This window comes from Dermacentor albipictus, chromosome 4, assembly GCF_038994185.2.
Source record: "Dermacentor albipictus isolate Rhodes 1998 colony chromosome 4, USDA_Dalb.pri_finalv2, whole genome shotgun sequence".
NCBI classification, from domain to species: Eukaryota; Metazoa; Arthropoda; class Arachnida; order Ixodida; family Ixodidae; genus Dermacentor; species Dermacentor albipictus.
The window spans coordinates 28359816-28374276 of NC_091824.1; the positions used below are offsets into that span (position 1 = coordinate 28359816).

Genomic DNA, 14461 nt, shown 5'->3' on the forward strand with positions numbered 1-14461 from the left:
AACGGTGCGCATAGGAATGTGCCGGCCAATTAGCTGATGCCCTTTTGTTGTAAACTTCTTCCACTTAGTTTCTGTTATTCCACATTCGAAATTCTCTAAGAAAACGTTTAGAAATGTAGACAGTGCATTATTACTAGCTTCAAAGTTGGCTTCGTTGTAATTACGAATGCTCTTTTTCACTCTGCGGTTTGGAGAATGAAAGTATTTTACTTCAAAACAGAGCGCTGAATGATCGGTTAGACCAGGCATGTACGAGGAATCACAGATCATATCAGGACATTTCATTAGTGTAAGGGTAATAGTATATACTGTACTGTCTGATAGCCTAGGAGGTTTCGAACCAAGCTGATAAAAGAGAAAACACTGAACAATTATTGATGAACTCAAAGCTTTCCGAAGAAAATGGTTTTGAAACCGGAGGATCAGAAGACCTGGAAAAGTTGGGAAAGTTAGTCTCCCAGTAGAAAAATTGAAGGTTACGATGACATGCAATAGTGCTATCAATAGCGTGATGTAAATGGGGAGCAATCATTGAGGAATTATTGGGCGGCAGTCAGCAAACCCCAAACACAAATCTTTTATGACAGATGTGAGTGTGCGCGCATGCAGTTTGAAGATTAGTTTGAACAGGGATATAAAAAGACGAGTATCCTCGCTAAATAGCCAACACCGCCTCCGACATGTGATTCACGTTAGAGCGATAAATGGTGATCCTGCGCGTGTCATCAATCATTTCGTTGTCAGCAATGTTTGTTTTTCGCAATGCTTCTTTGCGAAAAACAGCACGTGACCCGCCACTCTGTCTCCAGCCCCTCCGCACTGTCCGGGGATCCTTTTATTCTTTCCTTCTTCCATGGTTAGACTTGATTGTCTTAATGCTGCCTATTCGGGCTGCTTGACCTATTGAAAGCTCCTTTAAGAGTCGTTTGATGCTCTCAGTTGTATTTTCAGCTTCTGCATGCTGGCACCTATCTGCTCCTACTCAGAATGGCTTTCGGTTTGAGTAGATCGAGTGCGGGTTGGACCAGGGTTAAAGGCCGCCCCACATTCAATGTTTTTACCGACGCTTTCTGGCGTTGTGTCTCCCCGCGTGATCCACCAGAGAGAGGATCCAACCACACAAGCGGGAAGCGGACCAGCGCTGATTAGTCTGCATTCATCGAGTAGCTTCCGGCGGCGGCGGCGAGATTTGGAGGGGTATTTCGTAAGAGTCCACCTAGTGGTCATATGCATTTCGTCTGCTGCTGAAGTGTTGGATGGCTGTGGCGCCACGCTGCCGCGGATACGCAGGCGAGCCCAAAGTAATTTCAACACCAGACGAAATGGACATGTGCACTAGGTGGACTCTAACTGAATACATTCCCTGGTGCCTCTTCAGCGCGCCACCCTCAGCGTCGTTGCCGAGCAATGCTGGGTAACGAAACGCCACAAAACACCTGGAAAACGCTGAATGTGGGGCGGCCTTTAGTCTCAATACCGCCACAACAGGGAAGCAGCAAAGAAGGATCTGCACAAAGTATCACAAAGCACCCGTGGGCACGGGAGCACTACCAAGCAGCGCTCCTCTGACTTTCTAGCGAAGATAGAAAATCGATCACACACCACCATAATGCCTAGCTTGAAATGCCCCGGCCACGCCTCACCACGCTACTTGGGCGTACCAGTTCACGAGCGCCAACCCTAGAACAAGGTTGAAAAGTTCGTTGAAAATGTTGAAAAGCCTTTGAAAAGTTCTAATCACTTCTCTGGAGTGGTAATCCGGCCGATTTAGTCACCATCTTTCTCAAAGCAGGAGAAAGGAAATAAACATGAGCTACAACGCCGGAATAAGACTACACATACTCATGTCGCATGCTTGGCCTATGTCGTGACTGTAAAACAAACAGGTTCATAGCCCGGCAGCTACCACTGCTTCGGACATTCGCGGAATCCCTAGCCGGCAGCTGAACCATTCGGCAAGTGTGGTTCAAATCATACGGTATGGTGTTATTACTAACCAGAACTATTTTATTTGCAGTTAGAAACTGCGTCCAGCAAACGATGTAGTGGCGCAACCTTTGTACTATTACCAATTTGAACGCTTTCCAAAGTAAGCAGCAAAGCTTATTCTGAAACAGAATGGTACCCACGCTGCTAAAATCATCGCGAATGCTTTTCAATCACACATTGGTGCCTAAATGCAGGATATTATCACAGGGTGATTGTAGCATTAAGGGCCCACTCGTGAACTGAATTTTTAGTAGTCTAAAACAAACGTCCGAGGCTGACTCTTGACGCAAACAAGCGTTCGCACATCACGCTGGGTGCTCCGTCCGCCTCACCAGCAGCAGAAACTGCGGTCATGTAACGGTAAATCAGTTCAGTGCGTCCCACATAACAGTTTACATCGCAAAAGATGCCACGTCATAATAAATAAACCAAGCCTGCCCAAAAACAACCACCAGCACCTGCTACCGAGGCTATTCCTGGCACACAGCATGCAGCGCTCGCCCCTGCCAGCATGCCGACAGTTCATCGGTAGCACCACTGCTTTCGCAATATGGCGGCGCCTAAGAAAAAATAAAAGTTACCCACAATTAGGGCACTCCCTAATGCTAAATTTGAGCACGGCGCTATGTGTGTTCTCATTTCACGTGTCAATATTTTGTAATACGATTATATATGCACGTGGTTTATATTAGGAAGAGAACGTTGTTAGCAGCGCGCTTTGTTTCCGTACAGACGACGCGCGCTACTGCGACACCATAGTAGCAAAGAAGGCGCAGTTGCCGCAGGATGAATTAGCCAGTAAATGGGAATTATACCGTTAAAACAAGTCTATGGTTCAAATACTGGGGCAAGCAAAGGCAAAAGGCGAAAGTGAACGTTGGTTGTCAAAATTACGGGAGAAAAAGAAGGCCGCACCTAGAATATTTTGGAAGCACATACAATTGTTAGGCAGGAAGTCAACAACAATGCAGCAACATATCCTAGACAAAGATGGAAACAAAGTGGAAGGGGAAGCGGCATTAAATTACATCCGAAAAATAACAGTCGAACATTTCGAAGGCATTGACAAGGTTGCATTTAAAGAAAATAACTTGAAAGACAACCAGATAGAAAAGAAGCTGGTGCTAACAAATTGCAACTGGAAGAAAGCCGAAGAGAAAATTCCTAAGCGCACAGCCACAGGGCTAGACGAGGTTGCCGTTAGGCTGAATAATGAACTAGGACCGAAAAGGAAGGAAGCTCTGGTGAAAGCAGTGGAAAAAACATTAAAAGATAGACGAATGCCAGACAGTTGGCCACACAGTAGAATGAATTTATTTATAAAGGTAAGGGTGAGAAAGATGACATTCACTCGTATAGATCGTTGACCATTAAATCGGTAATATATAGACTAGCAATGCAGACAAACAAATTAAAGCTGCAAGAATGGCCAGAGAATAATGGCATTTAGGGAGAATTTCAGAACGGCTTCAGTATAGCAGTCCACTTTTATTTCCATTAAGTTATCTTTTCTTTTTTTCATTTATTAAGCACAAGTAATTTCCCCTATGTTGTCCTTGGTGTCAGTGTTTGTTGGCTTCTTATGATATGACTAATAAAAATCGGGACCCTCGGTCAACCCCCTCTCTTCTCGTTCAGTATAGCGAGGTGTTTGAATGATAACTTATTTCTTCTTACTCAGTGTACTGGAATATCAAGTTTAGAAAGCCGACCGTTATATATGGCCTTTTTATACATTACAGGAGTGTATGACAACGTAGACTGCAACATTTTGTGAGATATTCTGGAAGGGGAAGGTTTAGGTGACGATTGTCTGCAGTGTTTGAAAGAGGTTTACCTAGAAAATACCGTTTGCGCTGAATGGGAAGGAATGAGGAGCAAGGAGAAAGTTTATATAAACAGAGGACTGAGGCAGGTGCACCCTTTATCCCCACTGCCGTTTGTTATGTACATGGTGAGGATGTTGAGGGCGCTAAAAGGAATTAATGTCGAGTTTAATCTCTCATGCATACAGGCGGATACAGTAGTAGAGCAGTACCCTCCAGGTTTGTTTTATGCAAATGACATTGAATTGCTAGCTAACAAGCAAAGTGATACGCAACGTCTGGCTAATATCTGTGGACAGGAGGGCTATAGGTTAGGCCTGAAATTTAGCGTTAGAAAATCGGGTGTTATGCTATTCAACGAAAATAGCGAACGGACGGTGAGATTACAGGGTCAGAAAATACCTCGGGTAAAAGAATATAAATACCTTGGTGTATGGATAAACGAAGGCAATAAATATATATGGAAACACAGGTAAAAACTATAACACTAAAGGGGAAGAGAAATACAGCCATAATTAAGCACATGTAGAGCGCCACGGGGACACAATAGGTACGAGGTCCTCCGAGGTATGTGGAAAGGTGTAATGGTTCCACGACTTCCTTTTGGAAATGCGGTCGTTTGCTTCAAATCAGGGATACAATCAGGACTCGATTAGAACGAAAGGTCAGTCTGACACCTATCTATCAGTGGGCGCCCACGGGAAGGCTACGAATGAAGCTGTGTAGGGTGATATGCGCTGGACTAGTATTGAAGTGAGGGAAGCTCACAGTAAAATTGATTATGAAGGACGACTGAGGAATATGGAAGAAGTAATTGGGTTGTGAGAGCGTTGAGGCATATGTACAGGAAAAAATCTCAGTGCCCTTCCACTCTGTGAAGCAGGATGACCGGCGAAGCTGCGTCTGTGGGCGCCTTAATGGCGAATGGCATCTCCGCCGCGGGTCGGCCCGGCATTGCACTATTTTCGGATTCGGCCCACTTATGGGTAGTGCTTAACGCCTGCTTCACCTCAGCCGCGGGACGCACTGGCATTGCACGATCTGCGAGATCAGCCCACGTATCGGGAGTGCTTAACGCCTGCTTCACCTCAGCCGCAGGTCGGACCGGCATTGCACAATCTTCGGGATCGGCCCACGTATGGAGAATGCTTAACGCCTGCTTCACCTCCGCCGCGTGTTCGCCCGGCATTGCACCATCTTCGACATCGGCCCACTTATAGGGGGTTTTACTGCTTACAACACGAAAATATTCTTAGACGCTAAAGTTGTACACATTTGCTGTAATACATTTATTCACAGAGGCGGAAAAGAACTAGGAAGCTTATCAACTAGTATGCGGCCTGTAGGGTAAGCAACACAGTAACAAGGAACGTCAAGCGGAAAGTCAGAGAGGCTGAAATAATGTCATGGCTGACGGCAATGGAACAGAAAGCTGCCATGAGTAACTATACTTAAGAGGAAAAGCGAAATCAGGAAAGAAACATTTTATGATAACTCAAAGGGAAGCTCATTACTTTTCGAAACGTGAGCAGGACGCCTTAGACCCTCCACCTATATAGCGAGAGCTGAGAAGAAAGAAGCATGTGCTCGCGGTGGTAAAGCTAGAGAAACGATGGAGCGTGTTTTATTAGAGTGTGAAGACATCTGCCCAGCTGTCGATTTAGGCACCACTGGTCTCCTTGAAGCCCTTGGATTCAGCGAGAGCAGGGGAAATGTAAACACGTCGACATTAGAGATTGGTAAGAGGTGATTGGAAAATTGGTACAAGAAAAGTAGGGAAACAACAAAAATGGAGACGTACAAAAGCAGAGTAAACAATTCGGGGTCAGTAAATTTAGTTGTTGGAGTTCATCGCGTTCTTTTCTTCTTTTTTGACCTAGGTAGCACATTAAGCCGTATGATAATAATATAATGATAATATATATAATATGTATTATAATATATAATAATGTAAATATTATAATAAGGCAGCAAGAGCTTGGTGGCGCAACCCACCGCGACGTTCCAAAGGGACGCTCATAACGTCCATCGATCCATCCATACAGTTACTGTAGATGCTCCCTTTGGGGAGGGACCATGTACTGTTACTCTAGGTCTTGCTCGCGTGCGCTCCTGCGCTTCTTGCAACACTACCAGAAGGCGCTTGCCCCGCGCATCCCTGGGTTCAGCGGGAGCAGTGGTAAAGCAAACATGTCCGCAATAGGCATTAGTAAGAGGCGATAGGAGGATTGGTGGAAGAAAAGTAGGGAAACGGCAAAAGATGACGTACAAAAGCCCATTTCGCAATAAGGGATCACCCGCCGTGGTTGCTTAGAGGCTATGGTGTTAGGCTGCTGAGCACGAGGTCGCGGGATCGAATCTCGGCCACGGCGGCCGCATTTTGATGGAGGCGAACTGCGAAAACACCCGTGTACTTAGATTTGCGTGCACGTTACAGAACCTCAGGTGGTCAAAATTTCCAGAGTCCTTCACTACAGCATGCCTCATAATCAGAAAGTGGTTTTGGCACTAAAACCCCATGATTTAATAAGGTATCAGAAAATTTGGGCGTGCTAGTTCACAGCTTTTTTTTTTCTTTTTTCATTGTTTAATCGAGGTAGGACATTAGGCATCATAAAAGCAAGAGCTTGGTGGCGCAACCCACCACCCCGTTCTAAAGTGGACGCTCCTAACATCCTGCAAGCTGCAAGCGTGCGCAGAGAATAATGACATTTGGGAAAACTTCAGATGGCTTCAAAATAAATAGGCGTTAGGATGATAACTTATTTGTCCTTACTTAGTGTATTGAAATATCCGGAGCAGAAAGGAGACCATCATATGTGGCCTTTTTAGACATTACAGGAGCGTATGACAATGCACACCGCAACATTTTCTCGAAATTGAAGGCTTAGGTGACGATTGTCTGCAGCTTTTGAGAGAAATTTACCTAGAAAATACCGTTTCCGTTGAATGGGAAGAAATGCGGAGCGAAGAGCAAGTTGATATGAACAAGGGACAGACGTAAGGGTGCCCTTTATCCCCACTGTTGTTTATGATGCAGATCGTGAGGATGAAGAGGGCGCTAGAAGGAAGTCATATCTGGTTTAATCTCTCATACAAACAGGTGGATACAGTAGCAGGGCAGCACCTTCCAGGTTTGTTTTATGCAGACGACATTGAGTCGCTAGCTAACGAGCAATGCGATAAGCAACGTCTGGCTATTGTCTGTGGACAGGAAGGCTATAAGTGAGGGCTGAAATTTAGCGTTAAAAAATGACGCGTTATGCCATTCAACGAAAACAGCGAACGGACATGCCCACTACAAGGCCAGGAAATACCTCGAGTAAAAGACTATAAATACCTTGGTATATGGATAAACGAAGGCAATACGGAAACACAGGAAAAAACAATAACAGTGAAGGGGAAGAGAAATGTAGCCATAATGAAGCACAGAGCACTATGGGGATACAATAGGTACGAGGTGCTCCGATGTATGTGGAAAGGTGTAATTGTTCCAGGACTTACTTTTGGAAATGCTGTTGTTTGCTTTAAATCAGGGATACAATCAGGACATGATGGTAACCGAAGATCAGTGGGGCGCCTTGCATTGGGCACTCAGGGGAAGACTACAAATGAAGATGTCCAGAGTGATATGGGCTGGTCACGTTTTGAAGTGAGGGACTCTCACAGTAAAATCAATTACGAACGACTGAGGATTATGGAAGAAAGTAAATGGGATGGGAGAGTGTTCAGGTATTTGTACAGGAATAACATTGATTCAAAGTGGAGGAAAAGAACTAGGAAGCTTACGATCAAGTATGCGGCCTGTATGGTGAGCAACACAGCAACAAAGAACATCAAGCGGAATGTCAGAGACGCTGAGATAATCCCATGGGTGGCGGCAATGAAAAAAAAAACCTGACATGAGTAATTACTTATGAGGAAAAAACGAAATCAGGAAAGAAACAATTTATGACAACTCAAAGGGAAGCTCATTGCTTTTCGAAGCGAGATCAGGATGCCTCCGAACACGGACTTATAAAGTGAAGTACAAGGAATAAGAAGCATGTGCTTGCTGCGGTAAAGGTAGAGAAACGATGGAGCGCGTTGTATTACAATGTGAAGATATTCCCAGCGGTCGATTTAGCCACCACTGTCCTCTTTGGAGCCCTTGGGTTCAGCGAGAGTAGGGGGAAAGTAAACGCAGTAGAGATTAGTAAGAGGCGATTGGAAGACTGGTGGAAGAAAAGTAGGGAAACAAAGAACGAAGACGTACAACAGTAACGCTCACAATAGGGGTTCAGAGACTTTGATCGTGGCGTCTTTTCCTTTTCTTTCTTTAACATAGGTAGGACATTAGGCAATAAAATAACAAGAGCTTAGGTGCGCAAGCGACCACCCCGTTCTCAAGGGGAGGCTCATATCATCCATCCATCCATCCATCCATGCCTAGGGAGCCACGATGTCCTCCCCCCTTGCCGCTCCTTACAGGTGGAGACCATGAGGAAGAAAAAGTATAGGAGGGAGCATTACGTCACGCAGCAAGCCTTGGCAAGCGAACGCTCCGTGAAGCCACAGTGGTAATAGTGGTGGCCGAATACCTGACATCTTGCGTCGAGATCACGGAGCAAGAAACCAGATTAGCTGAGACCTTTGATTCCCAGTAGCTATGCGAGTTGTTTTAGAGCGCAGCTCTTTGGCGTCCGTTCCTGGGTTTCGCGTCGTCGTCGGCGTCGGCGTTGTCGGCGTTGTCGTCGGCCTCGTAACCAGCTCGCCTCCGCCGCCGCGCTCCGCCGCCGCGCATGCGCGCTGTCGGCTCTCCGGGCGAGGGAGGATGATGGAAGGGAGGAGGAGAGACTGTGGAGGAGGGCTGGCTACACAAATGGCTCTTTGGCGTCCGTTCCTGGGTTTCACGTTGTCGTCGGCCTCATAACCAGCTCCGCCCCCCTTTCATCCCCCCAGCGCTAGCAGCGACCGACTGATACCGCTTTCGTGAGTCCGCTACCGCACTCACGAAAGACGTCGTGTACTTCCTGCAACTCGCATTAACCGTCCATCGATCCACACCGATGTTAGTAGTGGGGGACTTTAATGTTGACATAAAGACAAACAGCAATTTCCTAACACTTATGCGGGAGAACATCCCGTTCCTCTCGCTCGTAACGCGTCCCACGGCTGTGACAACCTCGCGAGGCACTTGTATAGATCTCGTCTTTGAGAATCAAGCATTGGTGTACCAAGTCGAACATATATCAGTCTATTTCTCCGACCACAAAGCTTCCTTCATGACTGTCAAGAACTGTTAATGGAGTCTTTGTTAAAGGAATACGTATGAAAAATAAAAAAAATTCTGTGATAGCGCATACATGTGTTGCTCGATTTCTTTGCCTCAATCTATCGAAAAGGTGAAACAGCTTATTTGCTGCGCTCAAATTTCGCATTAGGAAGTAACGTAATCGTCGGTAATTTTTTTCCATGACGTTCTTTCCAACATTTCCTGGCAACTACTGCGCATGAACATCATGTAAAGACCCTGCCCTTGAGCCGCGAGTCCTAGATGAGCTGCCTGCTTTCCTATTTATTCGGTGCGCGCTTCTTCGGCTACCCTACCGTGGCTTTGCCTGCAGAGAGGGAACACTAAAACCAACCGCGCACTTTGACGTGCGATCACGTCTTGCGCCACCAGGTTGGCTTCAATCGCGTTGCGGTAAGCTCAGGTATGCTCCCTCATACCCTTTCCTTGCTCCATGTGTGACACATGGTAGAACTCGGGCGACCGGCAGCTCTCCGCTGTCCCTGCTACTTCGACCCCTCTTGCCTTCATCTTAAACGCGAGCAATTCGCGCCATCTGACGACAGGCATGACAGTTAAGTTAGCACTTGGCTGTGGCGCGGCAGAGGGCGGCAGTGACACAAGCATTGACGTCGCATCCCGCTTACGACTATATTTACTACTCATAGTTAATATCTTAGCTGCTGACTATTGCTGCGCATTCATGACATGCATAAGTGTCATTTCATACCATATTATTGCCCATACGACACCTGCAAGTCACATATTCTACCGTTCCTTTTTTTTTCAAATCGGTTAGAGTATAATGATAACCAAAACACGCCAACACCATGCAAAATAAGCTAAGAAGACCACGTCTTCAAAAATATTGTACAGCGTGGGCAGGCTTACTGCCAACATACCATACAGCTACAGGTGCAGAAAATAATTCATATCACTGACAAGCGTTGATAATTCTCACCGAGGGATACCGCGTTTCAACTAGCGAGAACCTCACGCAGTATATTCGCAAACGCTAAAAGTCGCAGTAGCCTGTCTAAAGACGGGAGAAACACAACTCGCCACACATTAGGCGAACAGCAAAACCTAAATCTCTTCCAAGCACTGAGAGGCATAAAGTCGTTTTCCACAGCCGTGCAGGCCTCAGTGAATCATGCGTCAAAACTGCACTGCATGCTTTTACAAGGCCCGTCAGAGCACGTAGTCAACAAGAAAGTATCTGCCATCCAAGTAACAATCATCGTCTCCCGGTCTATTGCCAGTGAGAAGGCGTTCCTTCGCTTAAAAGCGGCCGCTAGGCTCACAAAGATGGCATCTGCTGCCGTTGCCATATCCACTGATGACATTTGGTTCGAGACGTTCGATTGTAGTTGCAGAGCAGGCCACGTGGCCTTACGGCACCAGTAAAAAGTTCACTGTAGTGTCACAGTGCGTTTGACACATCGCAGATCCACCGTTGATCAAGCACTGTGCATGTGTTCCAGCCTCCGAAGCCTAATAACCCGAGAACCACGTGTCCCATTGTCATCACGCGCTGTTGTAGATACGCCGACACTAGATTCAGGATGGTTTCGCACAAGCATGCCAAAAATTTGCAACGCAGAACAAAACGAATTCCTTAGCATACTTCATGATATGTTGTTGTCATGCACAGTCATATTATGTGTTTATTATGTTTATGTTACCAGCATAACAGCGTTGTCACTCCTGTTTTTCGCCTGCAGGAGCGCTAGCTCTTCTCATGCTGTGTTCTGCTCCTCTGAACATATTTCTTCCATATCTGATATCTGAACTGACCACCGATGGTGGTGCGGCCTATGCAGTTAATATGGGACTCTTCATGATTGCAGGTAAGCCAAGTGTTTGGAGGCAGAAATGCTACGGATAGCACGTTTGGAAAATGCAGATGCGCCCGAGGAATCTGGAGCACAGAATTCAGCATATGTGGTGGCAGGAGTTGTAGGGACTGCAGAAATATAACAACGTCTTCTGTTCAAGTTGCACTAACTATTGCATTCACCAATATCAGTTGGCGAAAGACTATCGGTCACAATTTAAAGCGACAGATAAGAGAAACCTACTTTGAGCGCTGCATTTATATTCACGATGGGCCGTATATTTAGTAACTAAAAATGTGGGTTTTAGGTGCCTAAATGAGAAACCTAAAGCCTCATTTTAGGCACTATGGTGGCCGAAATAGGTGTTTTATACAGCTCGCAAAAAACGACCTGTTTTACGTATTGAATGCTTGTAGCCTATATTATGGAACGGAAGTGGCGTTGCATTCACGCGTCATATTTGAAAGGCAGCAGCGTATGGTGCAAGCCATTGCTTGTCAGGGTTTAGTTGGGCAGACGAGGGGCCATTTTTATGTCATTCAGCATACTGCAGCCAACACACTTAATAAATATGTTCTGACAGTAAGAACACGTATAGAGTACAGTATTTATTCGCCAAACTTCAATATTTGCCCTGGCGCATGAAGTGAAGCAAACTCGACAAGTAGGAGATATGGCAGGAAAAGCGCTGAACGATCGATAACTGAATAAAATATTGCGTAATCGTCATGAGCGGCAAGCGAGTCACGTACGTCTCGGGTGATGAAGATGACAATGCCTGTAGGAAAAGAGAAGGAATGTGCAAAGGCAAGAGTTGAAAGAAGGCGATAAAGAAGTCATCGCAACAAAAGGCACATTAAGCGCGTGAAGCTCGAGAGAACAGGCAGAAAAAGCGGCCGAAGAGCGATGAGCTCGCATTGCTGACGTGGGCATCGACTGGGGCAGACGCATCGCCTACTGTGCTCTCATGGCATAATCAGGATTCATCAGGTATCCAGACAGTAGAGGGGACGTATGAGAGTTGACCGGCTACAGCTGCAGCTCCTCAGCTCCCTCTACGGCGTCATGACATGGCCTCGTTCCAGCTCCCTGAAGCTGTCTGCCACTGTCCAGTGCCACGGAGGCAATCGCCGGGCCACGTCAGTGACCCGGGGCACTACCGGCTACGGCCATGTCCTGTGCCACGTGGGTTCCAGGTGCACTGCCGCCACTGCAAAAAACCTGCGCCGTCAAGCGACAGCGATGGAAGGACACGCCTGCGGCGCATTGGAGTTATACGGCGGCGGCGCCTTGTGACACGCCGACCGGCCACCGCCACGTCGTGACAGTTACACTGTTTGTTCGTTAACCTATTGGTGACTGAGACACTATAACTTGGGTGTTGCTTTCTTGCTTTCTTCATATAGTTAGTGGATGTTTATAGAGTTATTTGTTCCATTTCCTTGCCACCCTTCTGGATCGCTCGTTCTTGCATTATAAACGTTTTCTATCGTATGCACGTGGTCTCCTGTCTTTCTAGAGCACCTTAATTCGCGAATGCAATCAATTGAAGCGAAATATGCTCCTGTCAAAAACTAAGCGTTGAATAATGTGCATTTAGCAGTCTTTGTCAAATTTTGGAACAGAAATACATGATTATGCGTAACATTGCATCACATTACATAATGTGTACAACATTGTAAAAACAAGGTGTCCCTTAAATTTAGGTAGGGTGTAAGCAGCAAAGAAATAAAACACTAAAAAACTTACATACCTCGGTGCAATAATCACATCGTCAGACCGCATCGATAACATCTCCGGAGTGGCTCAAGGAAAAGTTGGTTTGCTGAAAAGGAAACTATCAGCTGCGTCCCCAAGCGTGAAAGTAAACGCTTACAAGACCATCATACGCCCAGCCTTGGAAAACCCAGTGTACTTTGGTATCCTCACCAGCAATACCAAATCAATAAACTTGAATCTGTTTAGAAACTGACCGCAGGATTTATTTACTCATCCTATCGGTGAACGTAATCTGCAACAGCGCTGGTAAGAAGAGCAGAACTGCAAGCACCAAATGTCTGGAGATAAATAGCCCGTCTAAAATTCCTCTATCAGTTGTCAAACGGCAAACTTAACTTGGACTCATCGTCATACATGCTCCCACATGGAAAAATTTCTCGTCGCACCAATCATTGGCATTTCTTTTTGCCCCAAACCGCGCCAGCTGGTGTGTACAAATATTCAAATATATTCGCAAATATTCACAATGGCCTAATGGCACAGCGTTGGTCCGGATGTCTCCAGGGGTGCTGATGGCTTGACTTCCTTAGGACTAAATTTTGAGTTCTATTTTTCAATGGTTGCAATTACTATATTTTTTTCGCGTGGTGTTTTGTATTTTCGTCGATGCTAAATTTTACTCCATTGCCACGTGGTGGTGACGTTGAAGAACACAGTAGCAATACTGTGAAAGACAAAACTAACTTTTATTGGGCGAACCTGTGCCCACTAAAACAGGCTACACTAATAGCACAACGATAGCGGCGAACACGGTCGGCGATCGTCGAAAATCTGATCAGCGGTTCCAGCGCGTCGGCTTTTATACAGCAGTCATCGAACGTTCCAGACTAATCGTTGGGACCCGCGTGCCTGCCACAAAGATGTACACCATTCGCGTCACGCGATGAAATCAGATAACACAAGGTTCGGCGACAACAGACAGCAGATAGTAGCATCGATAACTTTCCAGAAACTTCGGATCCATGCAGGCGTGTCCCGCGCTGTGCGATAACATTTGTTAGGCGGGAAAACGTGTCGCCCGATAAAGATAAACAAGTCTTAAAAAGCATCGACCCGATGCTGCAAACAAACTAAACAATAATGAAAAGCACTCGTAGCAAAGAAAACAAAATAAGGAAGTTCGTCAGCGTCCGTAAAAGGGTTTAAGGCGCACCACGTGGACCACTTCAGATCGTGCGCGGCGCCGCTGCGAATGCGAAATGCCCTCTGGCACGACCTCATAGTCCAGTGCGCCAATACGTCGGATGACCTTGTAGGGTCCGAAATAGCGTCGCAATAGTTTCTCACTCAGTCCTCGTCGGCGTATCGGGGTCCATACCAAAAGACGGTCGCCGGGCTCGTACTCGACGAAGCGTCGTCGGAGGTTGTAGTGTTGGCTGTCGGTACGCTGCTGGTTCTTGATCCGTAGGCGGGCGAGCTCTCGGGCTTCTTCGGTGCGCTGGAGATAGGTAGCGACGTCAAGATTCTCCTCGTCAGTGACGTGCGGCAGCGTGGCGTCGAGCGTTGTCGTCGGGTTCCTGCCGTAAACCAGCTTAAATGGCGTGATCTGTCTTGTTTCTTGCACCCCCATGCTGTAAGCGAATGTAACGTACGGCAGGACGGCACCCCAGGTCTTGTGTTCGACGTCGACGTACATTGCTAGCATGTCGGCAAGGGTCTTGTTCAGGTGCCCCGTGAGACCATTCGTCTGTGGATGGTAGGCAGTTGTCCTCCTATGGCTTGTGTGGCTGTATTGCAGAATGGCTTGGGTCAGCTCT

At 46.5% G+C, this 14461-nt stretch overlaps 1 protein-coding gene across 3 annotated transcripts in view; it reads left to right on the forward strand.

The window, feature by feature from the left end:
* Window positions 1-14461, forward strand: part of LOC135900215 (phospholipid-transporting ATPase ABCA3-like) — a 661060-nt gene that overhangs the window by 532448 nt on the left and 114151 nt on the right. For all 3 annotated transcript variants that reach the window (XM_070536864.1, XM_070536866.1, XM_070536865.1), the window contains one exon: window positions 10812-10937. In XM_070536864.1, coding sequence (XP_070392965.1) covers window positions 10812-10937 — 126 coding nt within the window. The remainder of the gene's footprint in view (window positions 1-10811; window positions 10938-14461) is intronic.